This window comes from Nothoprocta perdicaria, unplaced genomic scaffold (genome assembly GCF_003342845.1).
Source record: "Nothoprocta perdicaria isolate Ctin4 unplaced genomic scaffold, notPer1 scaffold_203, whole genome shotgun sequence".
Classification (NCBI taxonomy): Eukaryota; Metazoa; Chordata; class Aves; order Tinamiformes; family Tinamidae; genus Nothoprocta; species Nothoprocta perdicaria.
In genome coordinates this window covers 1201946-1213740 of record NW_020455239.1, presented here as the reverse complement: position 1 = coordinate 1213740, position 11795 = coordinate 1201946, and the positions used below count along the sequence as shown (strand labels likewise).

General features: G+C 40.9%; 1 protein-coding gene across 3 annotated transcripts in view; it reads right to left on the bottom strand.

Annotated features, from left to right (window-relative positions):
• Window positions 1-98: 98 nt before the first annotated feature.
• TANC1 (tetratricopeptide repeat, ankyrin repeat and coiled-coil containing 1) overlaps window positions 99-11795 on the bottom strand; it is a 55169-nt gene continuing 43472 nt past the window's right edge. For all 3 annotated transcript variants that reach the window (XM_026038141.1, XM_026038143.1, XM_026038142.1), the window contains 8 exons: window positions 9290-9423; window positions 8457-8580; window positions 8167-8342; window positions 6963-7095; window positions 6067-6158; window positions 5336-5482; window positions 3456-3556; window positions 99-2763 (listed from right to left, as the gene is read on the bottom strand). In XM_026038141.1, coding sequence (XP_025893926.1) covers window positions 1410-2763; window positions 3456-3556; window positions 5336-5482; window positions 6067-6158; window positions 6963-7095; window positions 8167-8342; window positions 8457-8580; window positions 9290-9423 — 2261 coding nt within the window. In that variant the 3' untranslated portion in view covers window positions 99-1409. The remainder of the gene's footprint in view (window positions 2764-3455; window positions 3557-5335; window positions 5483-6066; window positions 6159-6962; window positions 7096-8166; window positions 8343-8456; window positions 8581-9289; window positions 9424-11795) is intronic.

The following is an 11795-nucleotide window of genomic DNA, read 5'->3' as shown; positions in this document are numbered from 1 at the left end:
TCTTAGAATTTTTTGCTTCATTAATTATCTTCAAGTCTAAACTTTGCAAAGAATCTTTCAGAAGTTAAGAAATATTAAAAAGTTTGTAATCCTATTCCTATTTAAAATACAAAAAAAGTCCTTTTTCTATGTTACTAAGCATACATGCAGAGATGATTTTTCCTGTAACTGTCAGTGCACCTCATCCCACAACTATATTAATAATTTTTATTTTGTATGGAAAAAATACAGTAGTTGTGCAAAAACAGAACTACGGGACAAGAATAATAAGACTGGTACAAAATATCAAAGAAACAGTAAAAAATAAATAAGCTAAAGCATAATAATGCAAACTCAACAAGAAACTTATAAGAATGGATATAAGGCAGTTTACAATGTATACACAACACTGTACACAAATGAGAATAGAAAAGTGACTGAAAACATTGAGCTGATCGTCCCAACCTAATTTCACTCATAGGAATGTCACTACATCTGGTTCTTTTCAGAAGAGTATTGCAAATATAAAACCTTTCTTACTCTGAAAAATACTTCACAACTTTGTCCTAAAAAACAAATGCACAGAAACTTTTCCTCAAACTTTCATCCTCACTGCATCGATTCCCTGGATTTCCTATACAAATGCTTTATAAGCATTTCATTCCTGTACCTTTTTTTCCCCATGAAAAAAGCCAAAATATTTTCCTTTAAGGAAGCACCCAAAGGTGAGTAGATAAACTATGTAAAGTGCGGTTACTGTTAACATGCCATACTAGTGTGTTACTCAGTGCAATAACCAATATGGTCAAAGCCTTTCAATGCACATGCAAATGTCACTGCTTATTTTTTTTTTTCCTTATAGTTACTAGAAGGTTAGTCACATGTCAAAATATGACTGCTTGTAGTTTACTCATTCACATATTTAAGGTTCTTAAATGTACATCATGCAATCCAAATTAGATTCCATTAGAAAAGTGATAAAATACTATCTTTGACTAAAAAACATACATGTACAGAGCTGAATGTTATGCAGCAGACAGTTTTCTTAATACTGTTTTGAGAGTCAAGCACTTATGTATTTTAGAGGCACAATTATTATATAAGTGATGAGATGTAAGACAACCAAAAGCCAAGATTAAAACTCTGGATTAGAGGAGCCACATATTAAGGGTAAAGTTGCAGGACTTCTCCCACTCGAGGTCCCATTTTGTTGGCTGATGATCCCAGCTGAGTCGACACGATTTGCTCCTCCAGTTCCTATGACTCTCCTGGGGTGGTGTGAACAGCTTGAAGTGCTGGTATGCCACTAAATCCTGGCCAGCACTGACTTCATCCTCAAACGCAGGAAGGGCCGGTCAGTATTTTAGGCAGAAGTAACGCTCTGATGGTGTGAGCTAAGTTTTACAGATGTGTATCATTCCCAAGGGTATTTACACATTGGATTCGATGAACGAGCGCTTTGGTTTGGTAGCTGTGGCCGGATGGCCTTCCCTACCGCCGTGAGCCTGTGGCTTGGGCGGCGGCTCCGCATGCCCGGCCGGAGCTGGTCCGGCTGCTCTGTTCTCCATCGGGCACCCACCCTGCTCACGACCTTGCACACCGTTCTGGATGCTGTCACCTGCAGTGACGCCGCTGAAGAAGGTTTTAGCTTGATAATGTTTGACTGGGTAATGCTCAAAATTTGAGGGCTGAAGGCTGCTGGAACCAGCATTCGTTAATCCTTCTGTTGCCTGAGAATGCCAAGTGCGATTGGATTGGTTGTTCTGCTGCTGAAATCTTGCAGTTTTATCCATGATTCCCATAAAGGGTGTGTTGCGAGGTCTGTGTTCGGCAGCAGGACCCTGAACTTGATTTACTTTATTCTCCTTGGTTTGAGTATCTGGCCCCAGTCCCTTCATGCTCTCTGTAAAACTGCCTACCGAACTTAAGCTGCTGGTTGAACTGGCAAGAATCAAACTGCTGCATGGAGAACTGAGAGACACACCACTAGCTACAGGAGTTTGCTGTCTTGCTTCACTGAAACTGCCTGGAGCAGGAGCTGTTGACCTGTCAGCAGCTTTAGACTTACTTGTGGAAGGATGAGAAGAGAGACTCTCACCGTGCTGCAGGTGGGGACACTGGCTGGACTTGCACAGCTCATCGCACAGACCAGCACTGCCACCACTGGCAACACTCCCAGGTGGCAACGTGCTTGAATCATCCAGATGCTCAATTTTGTTGCCGTAGAGGTTTCCAGGGTGCTGTACTGGCAAAGGAGTCTGGGGAAGATGCTGACAAGATGACCTTGGATTACACTGACTGGTTCCAGGTTTTGACACAGGCTGAATAGAACTCAAGTGCTGATTAGTTTTCACGATCTGTGCCTGCTTGGTTGGCTGCAGGATAAGGCCTGGCTCCCTCAGGTACTTACTGCCTGCTCTGCCTGGTGGGGACGCAGGCCTAGCTTTCTGCTGAGCACTTTCCTGAAGGGTCCTGGTGAAGGACGAGGCAGCCGAAGGACGTTCCAGCCTTTGTGGAGAGGAAGCAGACATGCCACAGTGTGGTGATTCTTCTGTTCTCTCCTGAGGACTAAAGTTATGATTCACCCCTTGCGTAACACCCTCCTCCTCATTTTCGGAGCTGTTACTGGGCTGTCCCAGCTGTGGGGACTGGCGCCTCTGCTGCTGTGCTCTCTGGAGCTGCTTGCACTCATCCTCCACTCGAGCCAGCAGGCGCTTTATCTCTTGGTTGGTGGGACACAGCTTCGTGGCCTCACGTAAGTCAGCAAGGGCGGCGTGGAGCTTTCTGTTAAAACAAAGAAGTTATCAATACAAACTGGGGGGTGAGATGAGTCAGTACTACCTGCTGCAAAGCCATTTCTGCTACACTCAAGACAGTGTTCTCCATCTGGCATATCTTGAAAATGTTGCATCAAGAAAAAGTCAGATCCCCCCCCCCCCCCCCCCCCCCAACCCAGGAAGCTCTTTTCTACAGTGGAAGCACAGAACTGGTCCTGGAACTTGCCCGTGTGTCCTAGGAGACCCTCCCAGAAGCCAGCCTGGGAGGGCTCTAGAACTGCTGCTGTAAACCTCATCTCAGGAGCCCTCTACTATTATCTTCCCAATAGGTACTTTGCTGAAATCCATACTATGATGACTTCTACTGCTCAAAAAACAGGTGGTGAATCTACTGGCAGCTCTCACTAGCCAGTAGTGGCCCTTATTCACTCTTATATGTAACATATTCCTATATACACTAACATATCAATTTGTCACTTTTTAGATCCCCAACAATTACCTAACAGAGTGCTCAATATGGCTTTTGGTTTGTGCCTGGTTAGTTTTCACTCATATGGAGACCTAACATGCACAGGAAACTGCACCAGGAAAAACACCTTTTCTATATAACTTTCTGGTATAAATTCTGATTACCTAAAGGAAAGCATTATCATCAGTGTGATGAAGTAAAAAGCTTGTGTAGAAATGCACAAACAGTACCTGCTGTTCCTCTTGGCTCTTGCTCTAGCATAATAGGCTTCATAAGACCTTGGTTTCAGATCCAATGCTTTGGTAGCAAACTCTTCAGCCAGACCAAAGTCCTGACAATTTAACAAAATATATTCATTATACAGTGTCATTAAAAGAAAACTTCATGTTCTCCATTAGATGTGTTAAACAAAAGCTCATCCAGTCTAGAAAGTCACATTTATCAGTTAGAAAAAAACAAGTATTTTTCAGAAAGACTGAGAACAGACCTCACGTTGCTAACCTTTGCTGTGACAACTAAAGGGAGCTGAAACTGAAGTGCCTAAAAAAGAAATGCTAATGAGGGTAAGATCTAGTTATTTCCAAGCTAAAGCTGTTAAGGTGCTAAAAGAGAACACATGTTTAACAGGCCATGGGACAGCCTCAAATGACAAAGATCTGTTTAGAATGTGTTTCAAAAAAAAGACCAGCTGAAAATCTAAAAGCGCAGAGGAAACAGAAAAAAACATGCCATAAGTTTGAAGTGTCTGGAGCTTGCTTTGATAACGTATCTGGCATTTTTAGACAAGAATTGCACTAGGTCTAAAGTGTTTCATTTTCATTTGCCAAGAAAGAGGAATAATAATACAGTAAATTGTTGGTTAAACCAAGGACAGGAAGCAGCAATTAGGACTGAATGGGGCAACAGTGGCCAAGGGAAAGGTGAGAACAGCATCAAGTCTCCACAGTGCTTGGTGCTTCTGACACCAGGAGATCTCCAGCATGCTCGTGCAGGCTCCACAAGGCATCTCCGGGAGGAAGAGGGGCCATGGGCACCTCGCAGGACGGCAGCTGCTCCTGTGTGGAACTGCTGCGTGTGAGGAGGGTGACGCAGGCGGTGGCGCCCCAGCGGGGCTGGCGAGGAGCAGCAGCGACCCGAGCCCACGGCAGCGAGGAGCAGCAGCGACCCGCGTGCGCTGCCGTCCCCGCGGCTTTCAGCTCCTGGCCGATGTGCTGAAGGAGATGATGTGAGCTTAGAGGCAGCAGGAGGACAGCCCTGCGGAGAGGCAAGAACCAGTCCTGCACGCAGAGCATGGCAGCAGTGAAACAGTCCCTGTGAAGTCCTGCTCAAATGTCCCTTAATGTGTAAGAGCTACCAAGAGTAACTCACTTGGATGACTAAGGGATGAAAGAGTCATGAAAAGAGGGAATGGGGGATGGCTGCTGTCTGCCTATGCTGCAGAAACATTTGGCAAGGAGTAAGGTACGGTATATTCAGAAAGTAAGGGGTTTTTATTTTAAACAGTCACCCAGGTTCACTGATGCACTGGTGAAGATATAAAACTACCACCCCCCACTCCCAACTAATGCAAATATATGATGAAATGTATCAAAGACAGCTCTATTAGTGGGCTATGGTGTTCGTTAATCAAAGGTGGTGGAAAGCACCTTTACCTTTAAAAAGCACTTTTACTTTTTACTTCAAACCACAGAAAGCAACTACAGCCCGATTCTCAAAAAAAAAATTCAATTACATGGGAGCAATCATAATTACTCTCTCTTGGCAAGAGGTCTTTATCCCATGAACTGTTCCCATGCACTGACAAAACAGCTCAATTATGTCATACAGTCAAAGACCTCTAATAAAAAGGTGAAGTAACAACGTCTGTAAGAAAAATGCACACAGTGACCCACAGGGAAACTACCCGATACTTTATCCTTTTGCAAGCATTTCCCTGGATGCTAGCGGACACTTTGGAGCACGCCTCTCTTCTGCCCTTGGAGCTCAGCATGAAGATCAAGATTCACAGGAACACAGTGATAGCAACAAGTCACGCTCTCTACGAAGCAGTAGAAAACAACTCTAAGATTCCCAGGACCAAAGAAGCAACAAGTTAACAACAGTATCTTACATTTGTTTTCCGGCGACATCGTGACAAATTTAAGTATAATGAAACTCTCAGGTCATTGAAAGCTTTCAGTTCTTCTCCAAAGCCCTCTCGTGGGAACTTCCTCAATGCATACTGATAGCGCTGGGCTGCTTCCTTCATCTTGCCTTTCTAGAAATTTAGGAAATAAGTGACTTTTCAGAAACTCTTGCAACCTTTGCTCATGCAAAAAAATAAAGCACATTGATATCCAACATCTGCCAGCAGGTGCTCTTCAAGTAAAGACTACACAGACAGAGACTCTCTGCGTGTGGCTCTATGTGCATGTGTGTATTGAGCTGACACACCGACAAAATGAGAACTTCTGAATTAACTGGAGATTACTTTGCAGGCTCATTACTACTCTGGTGAAATATCACAGTTTTTACATTAATACAGATCACTGGGACCCAAACAATTATTCTTCATGTATAATTCAGTAATTCAAATAATTGAAGATGTAAATGCTTAAACCTCTAATATCTAAATGGGGTTAGCAGAGCATGTTCTTAATGTGATGGTGTAAAACTTGTGCTGCTACCAATAAGCTCCAGAGCTGGAAAGGTTTTTTTTTTTTTTTTTAAATGAATTTTTGGCTTCTTTTTTTCTCAGAGTTTCTGGTATCACTCCAAACAGATGTGCAAGTACACAATGCGACATGTAAAGAAGCTAAATCCAAGTATAGTGTTTTCCTAGTAGAAAATATATCTACTTACTTTGTACAGTAAGTTTCCTTCTTCCATCAGTTTCTGCAGCAGAATGATGAGAATATCAGGTTTTGAGGTTGCCATTGCCCATGCTGCATTTCCTGCAAGTTAAATTTTAATATTTACTAGTAGGTGAGAAGAGTTTGTTTCTGATACTGCCGTAGAAAGCATAATCCAGTTCAATGGATATTCTACATGTAAGGAACAATTTTAATCTATAGATCCATACTGCCTTGTTCCCCCTGTCCTCTCCCCACAGAGAGCAGCTAGGTATTAAATGGTCCAACTCTGTTTTCCCCTGATGTCTGTATAAGACATTATGAAAGTTCATGGGAAAGTATGGTCCTAAGGAAGGTGCTGTACTTATTCCTAATACTTAGAAATTAAATAATGCTAAATTATGATTTAAAGGTACTGCAGATTCAACAGTCACACACAACTGCAACATCTACTTGCCTACCAATAATACGCCAGTTGGACATGTTGCCAATGCTTTGCAAAAACGTTGGATCCTGTAACATGCTGGTGAAGTCAAATTTAAGTTAAATTCATCTAAAATAATTAATAATGGCAAAAATAAGGAGTAGCAGAGTAATCACTATTTTCTTGTGCAAGAATATCATGATAGAGTGCTAAAAATGTAAAGATTCCTGATCAATATATATTAAAGAAAGGAGTAGAGGAAGATTCCTTGCCCTTCCTCACTTCTGAAGTGAGTCTGCAATATTTGACTTTAAAAAAAGGGAAGAGTTTAATTTATCTTAATAAGCACTATACACCATATTACCTGGAAAAATCTACTGTGCAATTCAAGATTTATTTAATCTACTTTACAGAACTAACAGTTGTCCCAGCAGGACAGACATCCAGTTCTCTTCTTTGAGGAGAGGGTAGGTATCACTAACCTAATTTAGCTCCTTTTCTCAGCAACATAACCACTACTGCCGTATTTCGACATCCAATAGCTCTGTCCAGTGGCCGCATGCCGCTGTGGTCCACGTGCTCAATCACTGCTCCCTGCTCTACCAAATACTGCACCTGTGAACAGAAACGAGGAGAGTCGGTAAGTGCCCATGGCTGGAGAGCTAGGGCAGCAGCATGTTCAAGCTGCCACTTCATTTTGCTTGAATTCAGTTTATAATTAAAAGGCATTTTTCAGATTTAAGAGATTCTAGGTCTAGTTTTTTTACAGTGTCTGTCAACTTTTCACCTCAGACATCCTTCATTTCAAATTTAAATGTATTTCCCCTAAAAATTCTTATAGACTGATAACAGAGGTGGTGTGTGAGACAGGTATAGGACTGAAAAAGGACTTGAGCTGTGGTCCTATTTCTGAAATCACCCCTGAAACAAACGAAGAAAAATGAATCTGCTTCTCTGTTCTTTATTTCCATATACATAAACACTTCAAAAAAAGGACAGGCTTTTCCATACAAAATCTTCAAGATGAAAAGTACAATGAATTTTCTAAGCAGTGCCACCATCACACAATGCCTGCAAGATACCTATGAATGACAAGCAATGCAGCCCTAGGCAGCATTCTCATTTCATCCCTTTTCGTACTATTCTTCTTTTTCTGTCCTTCTCATGTGAGGTCTCTGTACCACTGAGGTATCCAAATAGGATGGACCTGTGAGGTTCCCTGAATGTGCTTGTGGGTTTACAGAGGCAGGAGAAAAAAAAGAAAACACAAACAAACGAAAGTGGTATTTTCCTTCATGACCTACAGTTTTATTTCCATTTTTTTGTTGCTGTTTGTTGTTTCATTCTTTTAATTCCAGTTCAAAACACAATGTTCCTGTGTTACAACGCAATCCTGCGTTACAGCACAACCCATGTTATTGCTTATTGAGCTGGTACAGGGTGTCACTAGACACCGTCGAGCACAGAGGCGCAGGGCTGCCCTTCTGCTGCAGCCACCTCAGTACCGAAACCTTACCTAGTAACTGCTCTTCTGAGCAAACACTTGCACTGCAGCCAAAATCTTAGCAGCATAAATGTAATGACCAAGTTTCCTTTGCAACTTGGCTGTCTTTTTTTATTATTATAAAGATTTGAGATATGCTTTTTTTTTTTTTCTGATTGGTTTTTACACTTGGCTTTACTTACAATATCAGCATCTCCATAAAAGGCTGCCAGGTCTAAGGGTGTTCGTCCATTTTTGTCCATCTGATCAATTGCAGCACCTTTTTCAACTAAATACTGAACCACTTCCCTGTGTCCTTTTAGACATGCCCAGCTCAAAGCTGTCAGTCCTTCTTTGTCCAGAGATGAAATAGCTGCACCTATGAAATGAAAGTGAACTTTGTCATGAAGTCATCCTGTTTAATATGTAAAATTACCTAATTCAGATGCAGTCTATGAAGCATCTATTCAGCTTTGAAACATTTATTTTCTACCTTCAGAAAACAGAAATTCCACAGTGCTCAAATGTCCTTCACAAGAGGCCACCATAAGCGGTGTCCTGCCTTGCTTGTCACTTGAGTTCACATCAGAGCCGTGCTCCAGCAGAAGTTTAGCTATCTGAAACAGGAAACAGCAATAAGAAACAAATGAGGCAGCTTTAGATTTTGTTCTACTTAGTTCTACTCCAGACTTTTGTAGGAGAGGACTAGGCGACTGTTACAAGCAATCATTCATAAGTCCCACTCAATTCCTGTGTTAACTATTAACAATTTAGGGCTTAGTTACTCCGCTCAAGATCACTTCTCATGCTGCGCTTAAAACAACAGAAATTGGCAGGCCTAAGAAGGGCCCCCAACCCTAAGATTCTCTCTCCTTTACCACAAAAACAGTACAATGAATTTGGAATTTTCTCTGTTCTTGATCTGGAAATATAGTACTATAGATTCTATAGTATTATAGTATTATAGATAAAACAACAGTATTATTTTTAATACTACTCTAGTAGTATTAAAGTACTTTATAAAGCGCTATTAAAAAGTACTATGGATTCTATAAAGTATTACAGTATTATAGATAAAATAATAGTATTTTTTAAAGATATATTACAGCCAAAGTTCTCATGCAGCATGTAGTACTCGCAAGTCCTTTGCATCCCTGAAAATAACTCAAGCGGCGAGCTTCAGAACACCTCCCTTTAAAGTTCACGCGAATAAGTACTAGAAAATTTACATTAATTTATTATGTCATTAGGGACAGGAAGAAAGTTTATGTTATTTCCAAGACTGTTTCCCACAGAAAATGTTTAATCTGTGAAGATGTGTCAGACCTGCCAGTGACCCTGCCGAACCGCACAGAAAAGCGGGGGCACCCCCCTCCTGTTCGCTTTTGTCACAACAGCTCCGTTTTCAAGCAGCAATTCACAGACTTCCAGTTTTCCTCGTCCTGCAGCAGCTGTCAGGGCTAAAGAAAGCATTTTCATCAACACATCTCAGCCGTTTTAACACACCCTTCGACACACACAACTTGGTATTAGTGTTACCGAATCCCCCATTTCTTCAACCCAGCTGCTCTGTGAGCTTTTTGTAACTATTTTCAGATCCACATGTGTAAGTCAGAATCAAGTTAAGGCAATGAGTCAAATACACTGCATCGTAAATTAAAAAGTAATTCTCAAAGGTAACAACTACAACATGCGCATAGGTTGTAGGCTAAAAGGAGTATTTACAGAAACGTGGGATAAACCCACCAACTTAGATACAGTTCTTTTTCTTTAATCATTTTTTCTTAACAAAAAAGTTTTGTCTCCTTTCACAAAGCCCTTCCCCGAGGCAAAGCTCAGAGTACTTCAGGATCCAACAAGGAGCTTTAGCTCAAGTTTTGGAGAGCACCACTTGGCCTCATCACCAAAGAGCAGATACTGAAATCACCACTGAAAGCCCGCTCCTCAGACAGCAACTTAACTAGTGCAGCTTCATTTCGCACTAGTTAAAATTGTTTTCCCCATTTTTCACAGCAGAAAGCACAGCAGGTCAGCAGTGAACAGCCCTGTTCCTCTGCTTGCCCTAGGCCTCATGGAAACACTGCATTTTTCAGCACACACAGACCTCAACTTTCTACCTGACCTTGAAAACAGTTTTTGAAATGCACAGTGTATGTTGTCTGGCTCTCCACCTAAAGTGTAGTCATGTTGCAACTTCTGGGCAGAAACACCACTGTAGAAGACACCTTTGCAGGACTGGCTGAAAGCATCATCGAGCAATCCAAAATAATACCACAGCACACGTGTCCACAAAGCATAAAAAATAAAACCACTGAGACTACATTTTTTCTAGTTACTTGTAAGATAAAAATCTATGCTGACGAAGTGTTGTTTTAGTAGGTGATTTTCAAATATTGGGCACTAATACTCCGTAACCCCACTTAGCACCATGACTCTGAAAGAAAAAATTTGCTCCAAGGTAATGCATTTGAACAACTTTTCATTTTTTCCTATAGTTTATCATTCTCCTTCCTTTTCCCTACAATACTTCTTGAAGTTTGAAAATAAGGTATTTTCCTGTATTTTTCCTACTGTGACTTTTCTCTTCTTACAAATGTCTAACATGACATTCTTGTGGATTTTGAAATTAAAACAACTTATTTTCATTAATTCTGTTAATTGGCCTCACCCGTGCTGCAAACACATTACTGAAAATTGCGTTCCTGAGTTAGCTTCTGCAAAAACCAGGAAAGGATTCACCTCTCTCTTTTCTATATAAAGCTAGTATGAACATCTAATACTTTCCACCACCACCACTAAGTGGCGGGGCTAAGTGGTGGTGGCCAACTACTGAATTTCCTATCACTCATTATTATTATTATTTATTTTTAAGAAATGTCAGTGGTGATAAAGTAGCTTTTTTAAAAAAAGCTGCAACAAGTGCTGAAAGTAAATTAAACCACAAACTCTGCAAGAAGCAGTACATTTATAATTTCTTTCAGTAGTATGCAACTCACGCACTCTGAGCAATATCTTGCTATGTTACAGTTTCAGTCCCTTTTTACATATGAACTGGAAATAACTGCTATAGCTGCCTAACAAATAGCATCAGTAAAGGCAAAACAAGCTATCCTTTCCCCCCCTAAAACTTCACATTTATCATTCTGTCAGTTCGAGGTTTTTAGTTCGTAGTGCAAATAACATCACAGCAACATCATGACTACCCAGTAGTTATTTATTTGAGGACAAGAAATTCTACTATTCTACTGAAAGGATTACCTCTGATCCATCCACCTAATGTACTCACAACACACAAACTTAAATGGACAGTTACACTGATGCAGTGATGCAGAACAGAAAATGTGAGAGCAGACCATTAAGCTGCAGGAAAAACAGCAATCTGACAGATTTCTGATCTGCAGCCAACAGCGTTAGAGAGAAATTCTAATTAGGAGGAAAAAAGGATGTTTTTATGTTTAAAACAAGACACACAGAGTCTAGAAAATCATCTGGAAAATTAGTTGGAAACAAGACTAATCGGTCATTGTAGAATCCAAAAAGCATAATAGAAAGTCATTAAGCTTGGTATTTAATCAAAGACTAAAACTCTTTTCAGAGTTCAAGAACAGCTGCTATATTTAACTCTGGAATTTTATGCTTCATGTATCCGCGCTTGTTTGAAGAGGGGGATTTGTTTTAACATATTCCAAATAGACATAGTATGGTCTATTCAACAGTGGTTTATAATCAAAATTCCCATTAAGATGCAGCGAAGTGAGGAGCCTCAACATTTGTAAGCAGTACATTAACACACAGAAGGAAAGGGGGTCCAGGAGAGCTGGCTGATATTCAA